A 16401-nucleotide genomic window follows, 5' to 3' on the forward strand; every position below is an offset into this window, starting at 1 on the left:
AGTATTTACCCACCAGCCCGGAAAGTAAGACAAAAACTGCGGGAGGAATGCCTGCACTGACCACTGATTTCAATGATCCAGTACCTTTTGTAGCCAGGAGAAACGTGGTTTTAATCCTCAGACAAATACAGTCAACCTTAACTGTACAGTCCAGGCTTATCCCACTCAGCGAGCGAGCACTCACCTTCTGCAAGGTGCTCGCCGGAGATACAGCGTAGGAGCTCCCTTCGCCAAACACCTCCGCCCAGTTCTTCTGGCACATTTTCATCCTGTTCTTAAAGTGGTATTCGTTGTCTGGGTTAAATGCCTGGCGTAAAGCGGAGAGAACAAAAAGTGGATGAAGATAAAAGCGATCCTGATTTTATCCCTATCTCCCGCTTGAGTACAACTGGGTTATCATGAGAACTAGGAAGTTGGTGGTCTATGTGGGATTGTCTGAAGACCACTTATGTTACAATACGAGAAGACTAAAATCTAGGTTCATTTCTTATATACATCATATATATTATATATATATACACACACACACACATACATACATACATACACATACACACACTAAAGTTAGGAGGAGGTACTTCAATGCAATTTTTCCACTCACCATGAAATGTATATTTCTGGTTAATCAGTGACTATCCAGCTCTAAAGCTTTAAGTCAAAAGACTGTTTCATGGAATTTATGACGGATGTTATTGACGCAGCACGCAGTAAAAACGCTATTTAAAAACAATCATTATTATGTTTTGTAAAAGGGAAGAACATGATCTGTCCCCTGGGAGCAGGGATACCATTTTCTTACTTAACAGCAGCAAAATATTTTTCCAACACTAAAAGATAAGCCTGTAGTACATCTTCAATGCGCTGAGCTTCGGCGTGCAAATATGTAATATGTAATATACTGCAATATGTTGTCTGACACTCTTAGGGTTAACCCCTCCGTATAGTGTTGCGTCAGGCACAATTAACCCACGTTACCATGGTAAGTACACCCAGAAGCCCAATGGGGATTGGTTCCTGTTTGATTCGCTCAGCGACTAAATCCACCAGCAGCATCAGCATGTTGTAGATTCCCTCGTGGATCTCGGTGCCCCATTTGTGGACAGCACTGGACGTCAGCAGCTTCGAGAAACAAACTTAGATTCAGCGATTCATCCCGAAAAAAGTATTTAAAGTTTTTTTTGCCCCATTAAATGTATCAGTCTACGTTCCCTTTAACCCCTGAAGTTCAATGGGTTGTCCTGCATTCCATTCAAAACAATGGAGCAATAATATTACACGTTATGGATATTAGATTAATAGGGACAGAACGTTGATCCAGGGATTTATTCTGATTGCCATATTTGGAGTCGGGAAGGAATTTTCCCCCTGGTATGGGGCAATTGGCATCTGCTTCATAAGGGTTTTTTGCCTTCCTCTGGATCAACACAGTAGGGACACAATATGTATATAGGTTGAACTTGATGGGCTTTGGTCTTTTCTCAACCTTATGAACTATGTTACTATGTTAATGCATTTTGAGCCCATACGTGTACGGGATTTGTCACGAAGGGGTTAATAAACCTACAGAGACCAAACCATGCAATCCAACTCATGGCTCTGACGTTTCGTACCTTTTTGAACGCTTCTGGCATACATCTGTCCATAAACCTTCTGCAGTTTTCATCGGAGTCCGACAGGCCTAAACACCATAAAAGAATAATAAAAATGCTTGGTTAGAAGGCAGTTTTACGCAAGATTAATTAAAAAGAATATAAACTATATATATTTAAACACTGCATGTATACAAAACGTTAACGCTTAAATGTGAGCCCATGCACAGTAGTGCTGCCAGTTTCAGCGACGCTCTACCTCTTAAGCTCTGAAGAAGTTGGGATTTAATGTCTGCGTATATAAAAATAAATAAAAAAAGGCTTTACCATTTTTTGCCAGGTACGTGGAAGCAATGAGGCACTTTCCCAGAGACTCTTCCCGTTTGTAGGGAATGGACCAGTGATCTGTGAGCACACGGCTTTCCAATTCATATAGATTAGTGGTGGGAAATTCAATGTTTTCTCTGGAGCAGTTACCGTTCTCATCGTTCTTCTAACAAAAACAAAACAAAAAAAATAATAATTTAGTCAAAACCAAACACGCTACATATAAGAAAATGAATGAGGTAATAATAACTGGCCAGCAAGATCAGAAGCATAGACTGTTTCTAGTGCTGCATTTAGTTACAAAAGCGTAAAGTTCAGCGGAGTTGGAGGAAAAGAATATATATATCAGTCATGTGATATTTTGAGTGACTTTCCTGCTCAAACACCACACTGAGCTGATGCTTTATGGCAATGCTAATGAAGTCCGTTCAATCTTACACTTTCATTAGTCAGAGTCCAGCTGGGTGGTAAGACTGAGCCATTCTATTATTTCCTACAGGCAACAGAGCTTCATTCATTACATGCCTATTAATTCTATCCTTACCAAAAATTCAGAATCTCCCCATATTCATATACCCCCCCCCCGGGGCTATTTTGGGTGCAGGGGAAGTGAGTGGTCGGCTGCACGTCATATACTTGGCTCCTACTCACTCCACTAGTGTTCCCACTGACTTCAACGGAAGCTCTTTCCTGCCGCTGACTGGCAGCAATCGCGGGACCATGGAGGAGGAAAGCAGCAGCTGCAGGGTTGCAGCTTCTAGCTCAGGTAAAACGTTGTACTTTTCATTTTGGAAGAATGCATATTAAAGGTGCTCACAGAGGGTCAGGGATATTCGCACTTACTCTTAGCTTTAATAAGCATTCTTTTTTAGTGGGGGTGTCAGGGTCATTAGACTGTCCCTTTAAGAACAAGACAACCACCACCAAAGAGAAAAGAGAAGCAAAATGCTTTTTTTGCACCAAACTCACCCACGCATTCCTCACTGACCCCGTGTGTTTCCAAACGTTACGAAGCGCGTTAATGTGTACAATAAAAGAGAAATATAAAGTCCTCCAAATTCCAACACTAAGCAAAACACAAGACTTCATGCGCGCATCCGCTGCAGAACAGAATGTAAATCTGGACAGAGGGGTGAGGGAGCTCTGCTGGGAGCCGCGGTCTCTCCCCCGGCAGACAGCACTTGACCCAAAGCCAATTCGGAAGCGGCGAGCGCGTTTGGCAGCGACGTCCTGGGAGGCAGACGGAATCCGTGCCCCGATTTGGCGCGGCTTATTCTGAGCCCGCAGCGGTCACCGCGCATGAATTGAGTTTCAGGCCGGCACAGAGATGCTTTGTTAGATTGTACGCGAGGATAAATCTATACACGGACGCTTCAAAGGAGCGAGGAAACGAGCCAAGAGGAAGCCGCTTTCATGGAAACGCAGGTGACTGCATTCGGCGAAGGGTATGTGAATGTCAGGACTAGACCGTCAGAGCTGGGGAAGATGATACAACGTAAATAAAGACCCGTATTGACGAAACCACTCGGAGGGGCATTATGAAGGCCAGCCTCGTCTCATGCAAGAAGGTCCTGTATAACACATCCATAATACAGGGAGATTTATTCAATGTTCTCATTACCTATACATTATACAGGGCCGGCTTAACCCTTCGTAATGCACAGTGAAGTCAGCTGAAATTGTCAACTTGACCGCGAAAAACCCAATTGTGAGAAAAAACCCATCTAGCTCGTTTTATACAATTTTAAGACTTCTCGGGCGCGTAATCCGACTTTTTTTTTTTGGTGCTATAACAAGTTTATAGGCAAGTTTTATAACCTTCGACAGAAATTAATATCTATTTTTTTTTTCTTTCTTGGCGATTCAGCTACGACTCTTAGCAGACCTCCGTGTGACTGTATGACTTTCCAGCCACCGGTGATTCCACGGGAAGCTGCCTGTAGAAGGTATTTATTATTATTATTATTATTATTTAATAATCTGCGGGGTCACGAAGCCTTCTTTATACGGACGCCATGATCGGCAGCAGAGCTTCCCACCGTCCTCACAGCTGGTACGAGACAAAGCCGCAGTGTCAAGCGTGGCGGGGGGGGGGACCGACGACCGGATCCGACGGTCCTTCCTGACACCTACAAAAGATCATGCGCTGCTGCCTTTCACAACACGCTTAGCAATTAGCACACCGTTAACCTGTTGTATGCCGGATTGGGGAGGAAACCAGTTGTATGAGAAGCGGACAGTTAAAGCCGCTTAGACGCGAGCGACGTGGTTTCAAGTCATTAAGCCCAGGGCCGTGCGGCTTCAGCGCATCCTACATTAATAACATTATTCCATGCGCTGCTTTCACAAGGCTGGGAAAGTTTAATAGCCGTAAACAGTAGACCCGGCGGCCCGACAGGGTATGGCAGACTATAGCGCTGTTTGTTTGCTTCAAATACAAGAGCGAGAGTCGGTGGTGGTTTTTTTTCATACTTGTTATTTTCAGTGGATTTACACTTTTTTTTCTCACAGCATCAGCAGATAAACATGTTTTTGTGCTTCTGCTTCCTGAATGATGGATAGCCGGAGGACATGCAGGGTAATGGCCAAACGTTACGCAGGAAGAACACAAAACACCATTTAAAGGGCAAGTCCCACAAGCAAAAACCCCAGCGCTGTATACAGTAATAACACCCTCAACCATGAATACATTAATAACCCCCGGCGGTATATACAGTTATTTGCCTCCAGCGCTCTATACAGATGTAGGTCAGCAAATCCCTGGTTTTATCTCATTTTGTTCCAATAAACTCCCTTTATCTACAGACCTGGAGCTGCCATCGTTATCAGTCATGTGATATTTTGGATGACTTTCCCTGTCCAAACGCCGCACTGAGCTGATGCTTTATGGCAATGCTAATGAAGTTCCTCCACAGACTTTCATTAGTCAGAGAGTCCCGCTTGGTGAAAGACCGAGACATTCTATTGGTTACAGCAGGCAACGTCTTAAGAAGCCAGGGTATTTATCTGGTACAGGGGTGTCCAACCTGCGGCCCCTGCAGGACTACATCTCCCATAATGCTCTTTCAGCTAAGGGGCTGGCTGGGGAGTATGGGAGATGTAGTCCTGCAGCAGCAGCTGGGGGGCCACAGGCTGGACACCCCTGATCTAGTAGATGCAGACTACAGAACTTGGATATAATGGCTCCAACCTGCAATGGGCCAGACGGGCAGATTATGGGTTACAGCTTGGCCCTGGTAAAGGTACAGAGTAGATTTCAGTGCCCATCAACTGTAAAACTTATTTGAGGCGGCACCAAATAACAGCCACCGTTACTTTTGTAGGGAATAATTCAGAATAATTTCAAATGGAATATTAAGTACCGTAATAACCCACATGAAGGTTTTCAGCGCTGAATCCAATTATGAAGTGTAATTTCCTCTTGAATTTCCTCTCTCCGGGATGGAGAGAAGGCCGTTTCGGGTCAAGCAGCCGTGGGTGACGATGACAAAGTTACTCAAGAAGATAAAGCTTTGTATCTTAACAACACAGCAAAGACAAATAATCAGAAAAAGGGAAGCCTCGCAGTTTCCTTTTCTAAAGAAGACCAAAATCACAATTTTAAAGGTTCAGTTCTGCTGAATGTTAAACAGAGGTCCTGCTGGGTGATTAAGACCGAGACATTCCACCGGTAGCGTGATAAGAAGCCAGGGACCACACGAGGCTCTATCACGTTCATCTGCCATTGAACCTTTTCTGTCTGACATTACGCAACAAGCAAAAACATTAATGAGGCCTTTTCTGCCGCTATGGCATCAGAACCTTTCAAACACGTCGCACATCTTGAATAGAGTTAATCAGGTTGGGGGAAAAATATGCATTTGGGGAAAAAAGCACCCAATTAATGAATAGTTTTTAAGGGGTTGGTTTGGAAATCCACAAATACTAGAGATGCTTATTATATATTCAATGGAAACAGCTCATCTTTATTGATTGATAATAATATTTAAAAACATTTTACCTTTAAATTCCGTTATTCAGACACATAAGGGAACGGTTGTTATTTGGATTTAGGGAGATGGTCAGGTTTTATAACCCAAAGGCCAGTAATGGTTACATTAATAATAATTATTCCTTACAACTCCCCAAAAGAGTAGGAGGGTTTAAGATAAAAGAAAAAAAAAAATTTTATTAGTCATTCTTAGTTTTTTCACATGAAAGCGGAAAGCAGAAAGCGGAAGTGGTTTATGTAGAGAACTCAATTTTTCTCCCCCAGCGCATTATAAATAGAATATCGTCTGCAGACAACCTGAGTAACTCAATAGTAAAAAAAAAAAAAAAAAAAAAAAAAAAACACATTATTGGCTCGTTAAAAACATAGAATTAGATAGCAGATATGAGCATTAGACCCATCTAGTTTGCCCGTTATTTCATGCTGTAATCCTCTACCCCAATTCTATCCTTGTCATTCCCCTACAATATATGTAAGTAACGCGGGAATTGTTGGCGATAAATAAATAAAAGATGAGAATAATAACGGTTTCTTGTGCAGTCTGCGCTCTTGGAGGAGGATGGCGGCTGCGACCTTTAGGTCAGGTAATTAAAGAACTCACAGACGGTCAGGGTTACGCACGGTACTTTAATACACATCGGGGAGACAGAGACACTAAACCGTCCCTTTAAAAAATCTGCTTTAACCCCCCCCCGAAAAAAAAGTTTATCGTCACGTTTGTGTTCCTTACATGTATAGCTGTAGTAAGCTACATTTGTTTCTGTCTCCAAACCTGTCTGTCTATGCGAACTCCAGACATCGCAGGCCCTGTAAATAAACCTGCTTAGTAAGCAGCGCATGGACAGAGAATTTCCGCGGGCAGCTGAGCTTCTGCAGTGAACCCGGGGGACTTTCTACCCACCAAAGCTTTCTAGCCGACTGGAAACGGATCTCCATAAAGGTTAGGGGGCCGAGAAACAATTGCTTTACAAACAAGATAGAAACAATACAATGTAACTGAGGTTTCACGCGGATTCTCCCATCAGCATGCTGGCTAATGACGCCCTATGGGTTGCGTTGTCAGACACATAAACAACTTTTATTCGCACAATTATCAGCAATATTAGATCCATTTCAGTCGGTGTTTCCATAACAAAACAATATAAACACTCTGTTGTCAGTAGGGGGAAGAGAAAATCAGCGCACACAGCGAGGGGAAAGCAATGCCCCGGGTACAGCAATCAAGCACAGCCTTTTGCTGAAATTGATATGAAAATAAAACCGAAAACTGCATTACGCTACTTAATCCCCGGGAGGAATTTAAAACACTTCAAGTAGAGAGCGAGGGCTCTGCATAAGAGGATAAGTAGCTGCTACTATTGCAGGCTTAATGGAAGTCGTGTTACGGACCCCCTGCGGGGGCGACCATCACCTCGGAGCACAAGTCTACTTTGCGTACCCATCGACGGAAAGCTCTAAAAGCTCGTCAGGTTACTTACAGAGACCGATAGAGCATTAAAGTACAGAAAGACTCAAAACAGACAGATAATAGGATCCACGCAATCAGCGGCCTGTGTTCTAATTATTATTATATGTTTTATATAGCGCCATCAAAATCCGTAGCGCTGTACAATGGGTAGACAGGACGTAACAAGTAGTATGCAACATAACAAATGACTTACAGAGACAACAGGTGAGGAGGGCCCTGCTCAAACGGGCTTCCAATCTAGTATTAACTCTGGAAGCTAAGGGTGCAGAGGTCGATAGAAGCTCTACAGTGGATAAAGGTCCATCTGCCCTGAAACCTGGGAACGTCCCATAACAAAACTTCACCGTAAATTAAATATCTTCAATTACAAAAAATGTGGGTCAAACATGAGCCAACTACTCATTATTCCACTCAAAAAGAGAGACAGAATTAACATCGGGCGATGAGACATACGGCTCCTGAATCTAAGACGAAACCGAAGACTGATTAGGAATTGAATCTTTACAGTGGAAAAAACAAATCTCTAGACAGGGGCCGAATGGGGGCCAATCTGTCGGCAACCACCCCCTCCAACTCTTATTGTCAAGGAGAGAGAGTTGATTTTCACAATGGGACAATGCTTGTTCTGCATTATATACAGTCTTCCAGCGCCCAAGCTGAAGCTTTATTAGGCTTCAGAACAAGTAAAAGCTGCTTCTTAGCACCCAAAAGACAAGAAATGAACATACGTTATTTTTCGCTTTGTGTTTTTTTTCTCAGTTGCCTTTTTTTTTTTTAACGACAGATTTTCTTGAAGGCAGACAGTATAACTCTCAGAGCGAACAAAGGCATAATTAGCCGGCGTTTTAGAAAAGTAATGCCGCTTCAGTTAATTAACAGTGTTTGAAAAAAAAAAGGAGATTAGGGAATTATTTCATTATACAAACGACAAGATGTGTGAAACAGAAGCGTGTGTATTTATAGGGAAAAAGAAGGGTGGGTTCGACAACCAGGCAAAAGAAAAAAATGAAATACTAAACGAACCCAGTGTCACGCTATGCTGGGTCCCTTGGAGGCTACGGGGAAGCATATTTTACTCTTCCATACACCAGATAATCCAAAATTACTGTGTTTCCAGATTGCTTTAATATCCAGCACAGATGGTGTTAATGTTGTAGGACTATTGTATCTGGGAGCTGATTTTTAGTGACCCCACGTTTACATGACTACAAATTCTAAGATCACAGAAGGGCTGCAGTGGGCCAGCCAGGGTCTCCGTTAATCCCATCATACAAATCATCACTACTGTGTCCACGGGCACCAATGCCAATATCACTAACCTCGTGGCAGAAGTACTAATACATTTACACATTAACACTCCCGAGCGCACTTGCAAAAAAAAAAATATATTGAAATGATTGACTTTGACCTAATTCAAGAGACTTTTGGAATCCTTCCGATCTCAAGAATGTGCTGCACATTAAATAACAGGCATTCAAAACGCGCATGTTATTAACACAGTAGCAGGTACTTATCTGCTGCCGACAGTATGTGAGAGAGAGTGTGTGTATGTGAGAGAGAGTGTGTATGTGTGTGAGAGAGAGAGAGTGTGTATGTGTGTGAGAGAGAGAGAGTGTGTATGTGTGTGAGAGAGAGAGAGTGTGTATGTGTGTGTGAGAGTGTGTATGTGTGTGTGAGAGAGAGAGTGTGTATGTGTGTGAGAGAGAGAGAGTGTGTATGTGTGTGAGAGAGAGAGAGAGAGTGTGTGTGTGAGAGAGAGAGAGTGTGTGTGTGTATGTGTGTGAGACAGAGTGTGTATGTGTGTGTGAGAGAGAGAGAGAGTGTGTATGTGTGTGAGAGAGAGAGAGTGTGTATGTGTGTGTGAGAGAGAGAGTGTGTATGTGTGTGTGAGAGAGAGAGTGTGTATGTGTGTGTGAGAGAGAGAGTGTGTATGTGTGTGTGAGAGAGAGAGTGTGTATGTGTGTGTGAGAGTGTGTGTGTGTGTGTGTATGTGTGTGAGAGAGTGTGTGTGTATGTGTGTGTGAGAGAGAGTGTGTATGTGTGTGTGAGAGACAGTGTGTATATGTGTGAGAGAGAGAGAGGGAGAGAGAGTGAGTGTGTGTGAATATATATATTTATCTATCCATAGATTAAGGGACTACTGACAAGAGGCAAAGGTCACTTGCCAAGTACAGATAACATTAAGTGGATCCGGCAAACAATGATGTTTGCGTCGGTCTTGTTTCTGTGAAATCTGAGCAGTATCTCAGTGCAACGCACACAGTTACAGCCAGGTCTCTGCACATGCGCAGTCACTGAAAACCACTGTGCTTCTCCGCTACATCTAACATAATTGCAAAATGATTTTTAACAATCAATTAGTCTTTTAAACTTAAACTTGGATCAGAGAACATGACGTGCCACTGGAACACAGGAGTGACGGGAGTGATAAAGGGCCACTGGAACACAGGAGTGATGGGAGTGATAAAGGGCCACTGGAACACAGGAGTGACGGGAGTGATAAAGGGCCACTGGAACACAGGAGTGATGGGAGTGATAAAGGAACACAGGAGTGATGGGAGTGATAAAGGGCCATTGGAACACAGGAGTGATGGGAGTGATAAGGGAGTGATAAAGGAGTAATGGAAGTGTACACCTATGAAGATATTCCTGGACTTTTAGCTGTGAAAATACTTGTACTTAGATACGTAAAGCTCGTACTAAGTGAAGGTTGCACTGGGCGGCCGTCATGTTCCGCTGTGCGAGCGAAGATTTATCACGGATGCTTTCTGAACAGGTTTGGTACTTTGAACAGGTTTGGATTTAATTACTGCAGTAACCTCCGGCTCTGCAGTTTACGGATGGTGAATTTCTTAAAAAAAAAAAAAGCTATAGTTAACTTTATAAAGGGAGGCCGTTGAACCCGCCAAGCAAACCGGCCACTTGCCAGAAACTCAGTATGATAATGTGCGGAAACAACTTTTAAAGGGGGTATAAAAAGTTAGATAGATTTGCCCTGGTGTCGAAGTCCTGTAGGTTGGAAGCCCCTGCAAGCCAAAGTTTGGAAAGGTCAATGAGATCTAGTTTACTATTAGGTCAGCTGCTAAAAAAAGGATACTTCATAACAATCTTGAGAGGTGGATGTATCACATGATATTCAAGCTTTAACCCTTTGGTTAACACATCTTGGTAGAAGTTAGAGGCCGTTAAAGTTCTGTACAATCCATGACATCATTAGGGCTGGGAGTTACCGGTTCAAGGAGCGATGGGTTGTAACTAGTTATAGTTCAAAAGTTTGGGGTCACAGATGTTTTTATGGAAAATAAGGACATTTCTGGCGCTAACATAATTACAAAAAGGGTTTTCTAACGATCAATTAGTCTTAAAACTTGGGTCAGCGAACGCAACGTGCCATTGGCAAACAGGAGTGATGGGAGTGATAAAGGGCCTCTGTACACCTATGAAGAGATTGCATTAAAAATCAGCTGATTCCAGCTACATTAACCCCATCTGCGCTGGATTTCTGATTCATGATATTTTAATGGACAAAATTTGTCTCTTTCAAAAACAAGGAAAGTGATCCAAATCTGTTGACCAGTGGTGTATATAAACAGGGGGGGGGCACAAACGCTGCTCCATTATAACTCAATGCAGGCAAATTCCGGGACAAAGTCATGTGACGGGTTCAATGAAAAAGTGAGGAAACATCCAGTTTCTAACTGTCTGCAAAAAAAACAAAACTCAAAAACAAAAGGGACTTATCCAGACTATCTATGAAAATCTCAGCAAATACAGAAGAAACTGTTTCATTTTGGTGATTAAGCAAAGTTACTTTGTTAGCAGCGGCAGCTGTGTGATCCATGAGTCATTTAGGAAAAAAGTTTTTTTTTTTTTTTAATTATCAGATTATTATATTTAAAATAACAAAGAAAAAAAAAACACCAAAATAACTTTCCATTAATCAACAAAGCCACAGTCGTGCGACACAAAGCACTAAGAACTCCCCTTATGACCCGGCCTTATGTGGAATTGCCGTATGGAAAATTAAACGACGGCTGATCAAATTGATTAAACTTTATTGATAAGCGTGAATATAACAGTATAGTGGAGAGAAAGAACCAAAATCATTTCACTGCATGACAGTTATAGGCTTGACTACTTGTTTCGTCATTCATATAATTCTAATATAATGCAAGTAATATTAAAAGAGTTATTCTTTAATGTATTAGATAGCTCAAAGGTTCCTTTACATTTCCATTGTGTCCCTTTTGCAAAGGCATGGGGCAATTCGGGGCAATTCTGCAGAATACCCCCCCCATACAAAGTACTCAGACTATTTTAATATGTATTCTTCTTTAGTGGGGCTGCCAGGACATTAAACTGTCCGGTAACTCTAAGTGATGCACGTGTAAGTAGTGATGCATCTGTAACAGTGTCTTGGATTTGATTGGTAACCGATTGTTTCCTCCATGTTCGCTTACGAGGGGTTACCCTTTCCATAGCGGGGGAAGGAACTAGAGATAAGGCAATCCTTTTTCTGGGCTTTTCACTAACTCACAGAGCGTACTGTAAATGAATTTACAATGGAGTTAAAGGGCAAACGACTTGACTAGAGGTTAATCTTGGCATGTACCTGACTGTGATTGATCTGTTTAAGGAATGCAATGATATTCAGAGGCACGGAGCAGCGGGCACTTACTGGATATCTCACTCCCGGATGTTAATACTTTTCCAGTAGTGCACAGAAAAATATTCTGCAATTGTCGATTGCCCAATAATTAAAGTGCAAATGAAATACGCCTAAGGATGTGTTTTTAATCATAGTTTACAAACGTTTACTAATTCTAAAGAATCAACTCACTGCTAAAGTTATTCAAATCTGCCCCTTTTCCCCACCCCCGCCCAGCTAAATACCCTGCAGGAGAGGCATCCGGCCAAACATCTTCCTGCATGTTATATACTTACCTCCAGCGCTGGCTCCGGTGAACTCTGCGCAGAGGGCTCTGTTCAGATCCTTCCATTGATTTCAATAGGAGACTGACTTTCTCGTCAATGATTGGCAGCTTCAAGCAGCCAATCAGTGGCAAGAAATGGCGGATCGTGGGGGAATAAGGAAGCTTTTGCAGCAAAGTTGCAAATTCGGGTGCTTTATCTTTTTGATTTCCTTTTTTTAAGAATGTATATTAAAATACCCACAGAGGTTTAGGATCACTAAAGGAGTACTTTAATATGAATTCTTCTATTCCTACTGTCCCTTTAATAGCTTTTCTTCAGCTTCTAAATTCTACATAGTTTTCCCCCGAACCTTTTTAGTTGGATCAAAGGGTGAAAAAAACGTATCAATTATAAAACGATGAATAAAAAGGGAGTGAATGTGTATAATATATATATTTATATACACACACACACACCTCTACACTGACTATTATATTAACCTGATGAAAGAATGACTGCTGACACTTAAAATGCGTACTGCCTGCTAAGTGGGGGTGTGAAGGAATGCAGGATTTTAAATTATTAGTAAAATCAACGCTGTATGATTTAGATCATATACAAGCAAAGCTTAGGTTTAATGACTAAATGTGTATTAGTAATAATAACAGTCTTAATGGATTCTTCCACGGACATAGCAGAGGGTGAATTTTAATCCTGGAACACTAATCCTTGGGAGTTAAGATTTGAATGATTTTGAAGTTCATGCTCTATTAACCCTTTTTAAGTGTCCATAAACGCTACACTTAAAAACACAAACAAAGAATTAGATTATTTGGGGCTTGAAGGCCTCTTCAAAACGATCACCCAAACAGGGCATGCCTACTGTGCCAAAAGAACAAACTTGTTTGGCCCTTACAGGTGTTCTGGTGCATAGTTGTATTTTTTTCTCTTTTAAAGAAGAATTTCAGTTTGTCAAAGCGAGAATAAGATCGATAAAAAGCATTAGGATTGTGCGTCAAATGCGTCGGCACAGCCCCAACCAGCTCACGGATAAAAGCTTCCCCTTCGCTGCTAGGGTAAGTCAAGGGGCTCGGGCATTCACTAATGGGAGAGTCAGCCGGAGAGCCGGATGCTTCAACTCACAGGGGCTTATTCTCTGAAAGTCGTGTTTTCAACTCCCCCACTTTATTATTCATTAAGAAGGGATGACAGGGAACGTTTCAACCAAGAAGGGCTGAGCTGGCCCCGTATAATGTATGATTCAGTGGGAGAAGAGACATCACAGACTTGACTATTCGTGGTTTAAAGCCATCTAAATTATGCATTGTACGGGGTCAGCACAGCCCTTCTTACAGGAATAATCCAATGGGGTTACCCTTCAAAACGATTAGTGAAGCCTTAAAGGTAAATTGTTCGCCCACCTGCAAACGCCCGGCTTAGTGAATGTGCTAAAGTATATCTCCGACTTGTTTTTCTTTTCTCAAATAATAACTGCTCCTACATATCATTCTTTATAAATAACCCAATATTTTCTTTAGATGATGACATCAGTGGCTTCCAGGAATGATCAGGTTCTTGGAGGCTAATAATCATATATTTTTTTTTAACCACCTACACAGTTATGAGCTGTCGCAGATAAGTGAATAAAAACCACCACCAGACACTAGAAGAAGCGTTAAAAGCGGGCACTTAACCTGCTTCATAAGGCTTTGCACTTCATCAGCCATTAAAAAGAAACAAAATTATTTTCAAGCAGGAAATATTTAGATTAAATCTCGCACTCTGAAATAAATGACATCTATTTACTAATCAGGCGTTATTAATATAAATGAAATATGAGACACTTCATCACATGTACTTTAAAGCATTTGTGAGTTAAGTGCACCCTTTAAGATCACTCCCTTGCAAATGAATGGGGGGGGTCTCTGGCAAACACCTCAATATTCATTTGGTCGCAAGTCCCCCCCCCCGCCAACACCACTCCTGACATGGTTTACTTCCCAGCAATTGCTCTGCCATTTCAAGTATTTTCCTGCCACTGATTGGCTGCTTCAAGCCAATCAGCCGTTTGAATTGCCAGGTCAATGAGAAGCCTTTCTGCTGCAGCTCTGGAGCTGCAGCTTCTCCCTAAGGTACTTTGCCATACGCATTGTTCTATGGGGAGGCTGACCGAGACATTAAACTGCCCTTTAATGTGAATCTAGCAACATTAAACCCATTATTTAAATCATTTGATTACGATCATCGGCAACATATAAGATTGTAAGAATACATCACATGTAACAATGGCTACTTTATAACAGCTTGTGTCTAATGGACCGAAGTATCTGCCACATATATGGGGAGGATACGTAAAACACCTTAACGGCTTAAAACAAATGACATCCGTCTCTAGTTTGCAGGCGAATTTCCAATTACTGTGGGGCGCACTCCATGCTGCACGCGCTGCAACCACCCAGCCAGAGATTCATCGTATTAACCCGCAGAAAAACAAAGATGTCAACAAGACTCAGAGGCCACAACCATGCAGGGTAATGGGAAAGGACAGGAGCAGGTATTACATTAAGGGGCAAGAGGAGAGCGCACGACAAGCAGGGGTTGCAGGAAAGATCAGTTTGGGAATGCTGGCTCAGTAACATCATTGAACCGTGACAGGGGCTGCGGGGCAGGGCACCCATGACAGGGGCTGCGGGGCAGGGCACCCATGACAGGGGCTGCGGGGCAGGGCACCCATGACAGGGGCTGCGGGGCAGGGCACCCATGACAGGGGCTGCGGGGCAGGGCACCCATGACAGGGGCTGCGGGGCAGGGCACCCATGACAGGGGCTGCGGGGCAGGGCACCCATGACAGGGGCTGCGGGGCAGGGCACCCATGACAGGGGCTGCGGGGCAGGGCACCCATGACAGGGGCTGCGGGGCAACCATGACAGGGGCTGCGGGGCACCCATGACAGGGGCTGCAGGGCACCCATGACAGGGGCTGCGGGGCACGCATGTTTCCTCCAACGCCCAATCCACAGCTCACCTCGGGCTCTACCACCTCATGGTAGGCTGGGGGTGGATCGAAGCCCCCTCCTCCTCCGGTATTCCGGTTCCCACCGTCTCCCCCTCCTCTGTCCATGGGCTCATAGCCATAGTCCAGTCCGGGCCTCTCGTTGGTCAGCAGAGCTACCGCCTCGTTGATGTCGTTCTTGGCCAGGCGCAGGGCCTTGCGGATGGCCCCCGGGTCCGAGAAGCCCATGCATAGAAGGGTAGTCATGTGCTGCTCCTCCTCGGTCTCCATGCTGCTCCCTCCGGCCCTTCCCCTCTCCAGTCACAGGAATCAGGCTCTGCACTTCACGGGAGCGCCTCTGTGCGCCGCCATGTTTGCTGGCCCCTCCCACCTGGGAACCCGCCCAGACCCGACTGAGGAAAGGAGGGCGGAGTCAGTCACATGACCGAGCGCGTGATCGCCGGACAGAGCTTCGGAACCATCTTGTGGATGGCAGAAGATGCCCTCCAGTGATTCGATTATTAACTCCCAGGGTCGATTCTCAGGGTCACGCAGTCCCTACAGCCTACTCCTTATATTTTACTCAGATTTATTGATATCTGAGTAACCCAGCAGCTGCTAGTCTCACTGTTATACCCCTGCTTGAATACAGTGCCACGGGCCCTGAGACATTTTCCCCCATGAGCGGCCAGGGGTCTTGTCACATACACCCCAAGCGCCGGGACATCACCTCATATCCTGATGTGGGGGGAGAGGTGTTACAGAAGAGGTGAGAATCTCCCTGACAGCCCCACTGAAGAAGACCAGATCACCGTGGACCTGAGCAGGGCGACCCACCTACAATAATGCAGCAGCCTGCCGGCCTAGTCCTGAATACCAGACCCCCTCGTCATTATTTATACTTTAATGGGTCATTTCAGAGTCAAGAAATCCCTGATACGCACGATTAAATAATTATTGTATAAGTATTATTGCTTTTGATGTCATTTTACATTATTACATGCAACTTCCTGTCATAACAGGAAGTTGCACAAGGCATGTACTTTAAACAGTCACTGTGCTGCCTAACATTTTACGTAAACAAATCTTAGCAAAGCTGTCATTTTTTAAAATTTATCCTC

General features: G+C 43.6%; 1 protein-coding gene across 1 annotated transcript in view; it reads right to left on the bottom strand.

Moving 5' to 3' along the window:
* USP24 (ubiquitin specific peptidase 24) overlaps positions 1-15666 on the bottom strand; it is a 46770-nt gene extending 31104 nt beyond the window's left edge. The window contains exons 1-5 of the mRNA XM_053468977.1: positions 15314-15666; positions 1917-2082; positions 1611-1678; positions 976-1119; positions 185-307 (exon numbers count right to left, since the gene is read on the bottom strand). Coding sequence (XP_053324952.1) covers positions 185-307; positions 976-1119; positions 1611-1678; positions 1917-2082; positions 15314-15571 — 759 coding nt within the window. The 5' untranslated portion in view covers positions 15572-15666. The remainder of the gene's footprint in view (positions 1-184; positions 308-975; positions 1120-1610; positions 1679-1916; positions 2083-15313) is intronic.
* Positions 15667-16401: the final 735 nt, after the last annotated feature.

Source organism: Spea bombifrons, chromosome 6 (genome assembly GCF_027358695.1).
Source record: "Spea bombifrons isolate aSpeBom1 chromosome 6, aSpeBom1.2.pri, whole genome shotgun sequence".
Classification (NCBI taxonomy): Eukaryota; Metazoa; Chordata; class Amphibia; order Anura; family Pelobatidae; genus Spea; species Spea bombifrons.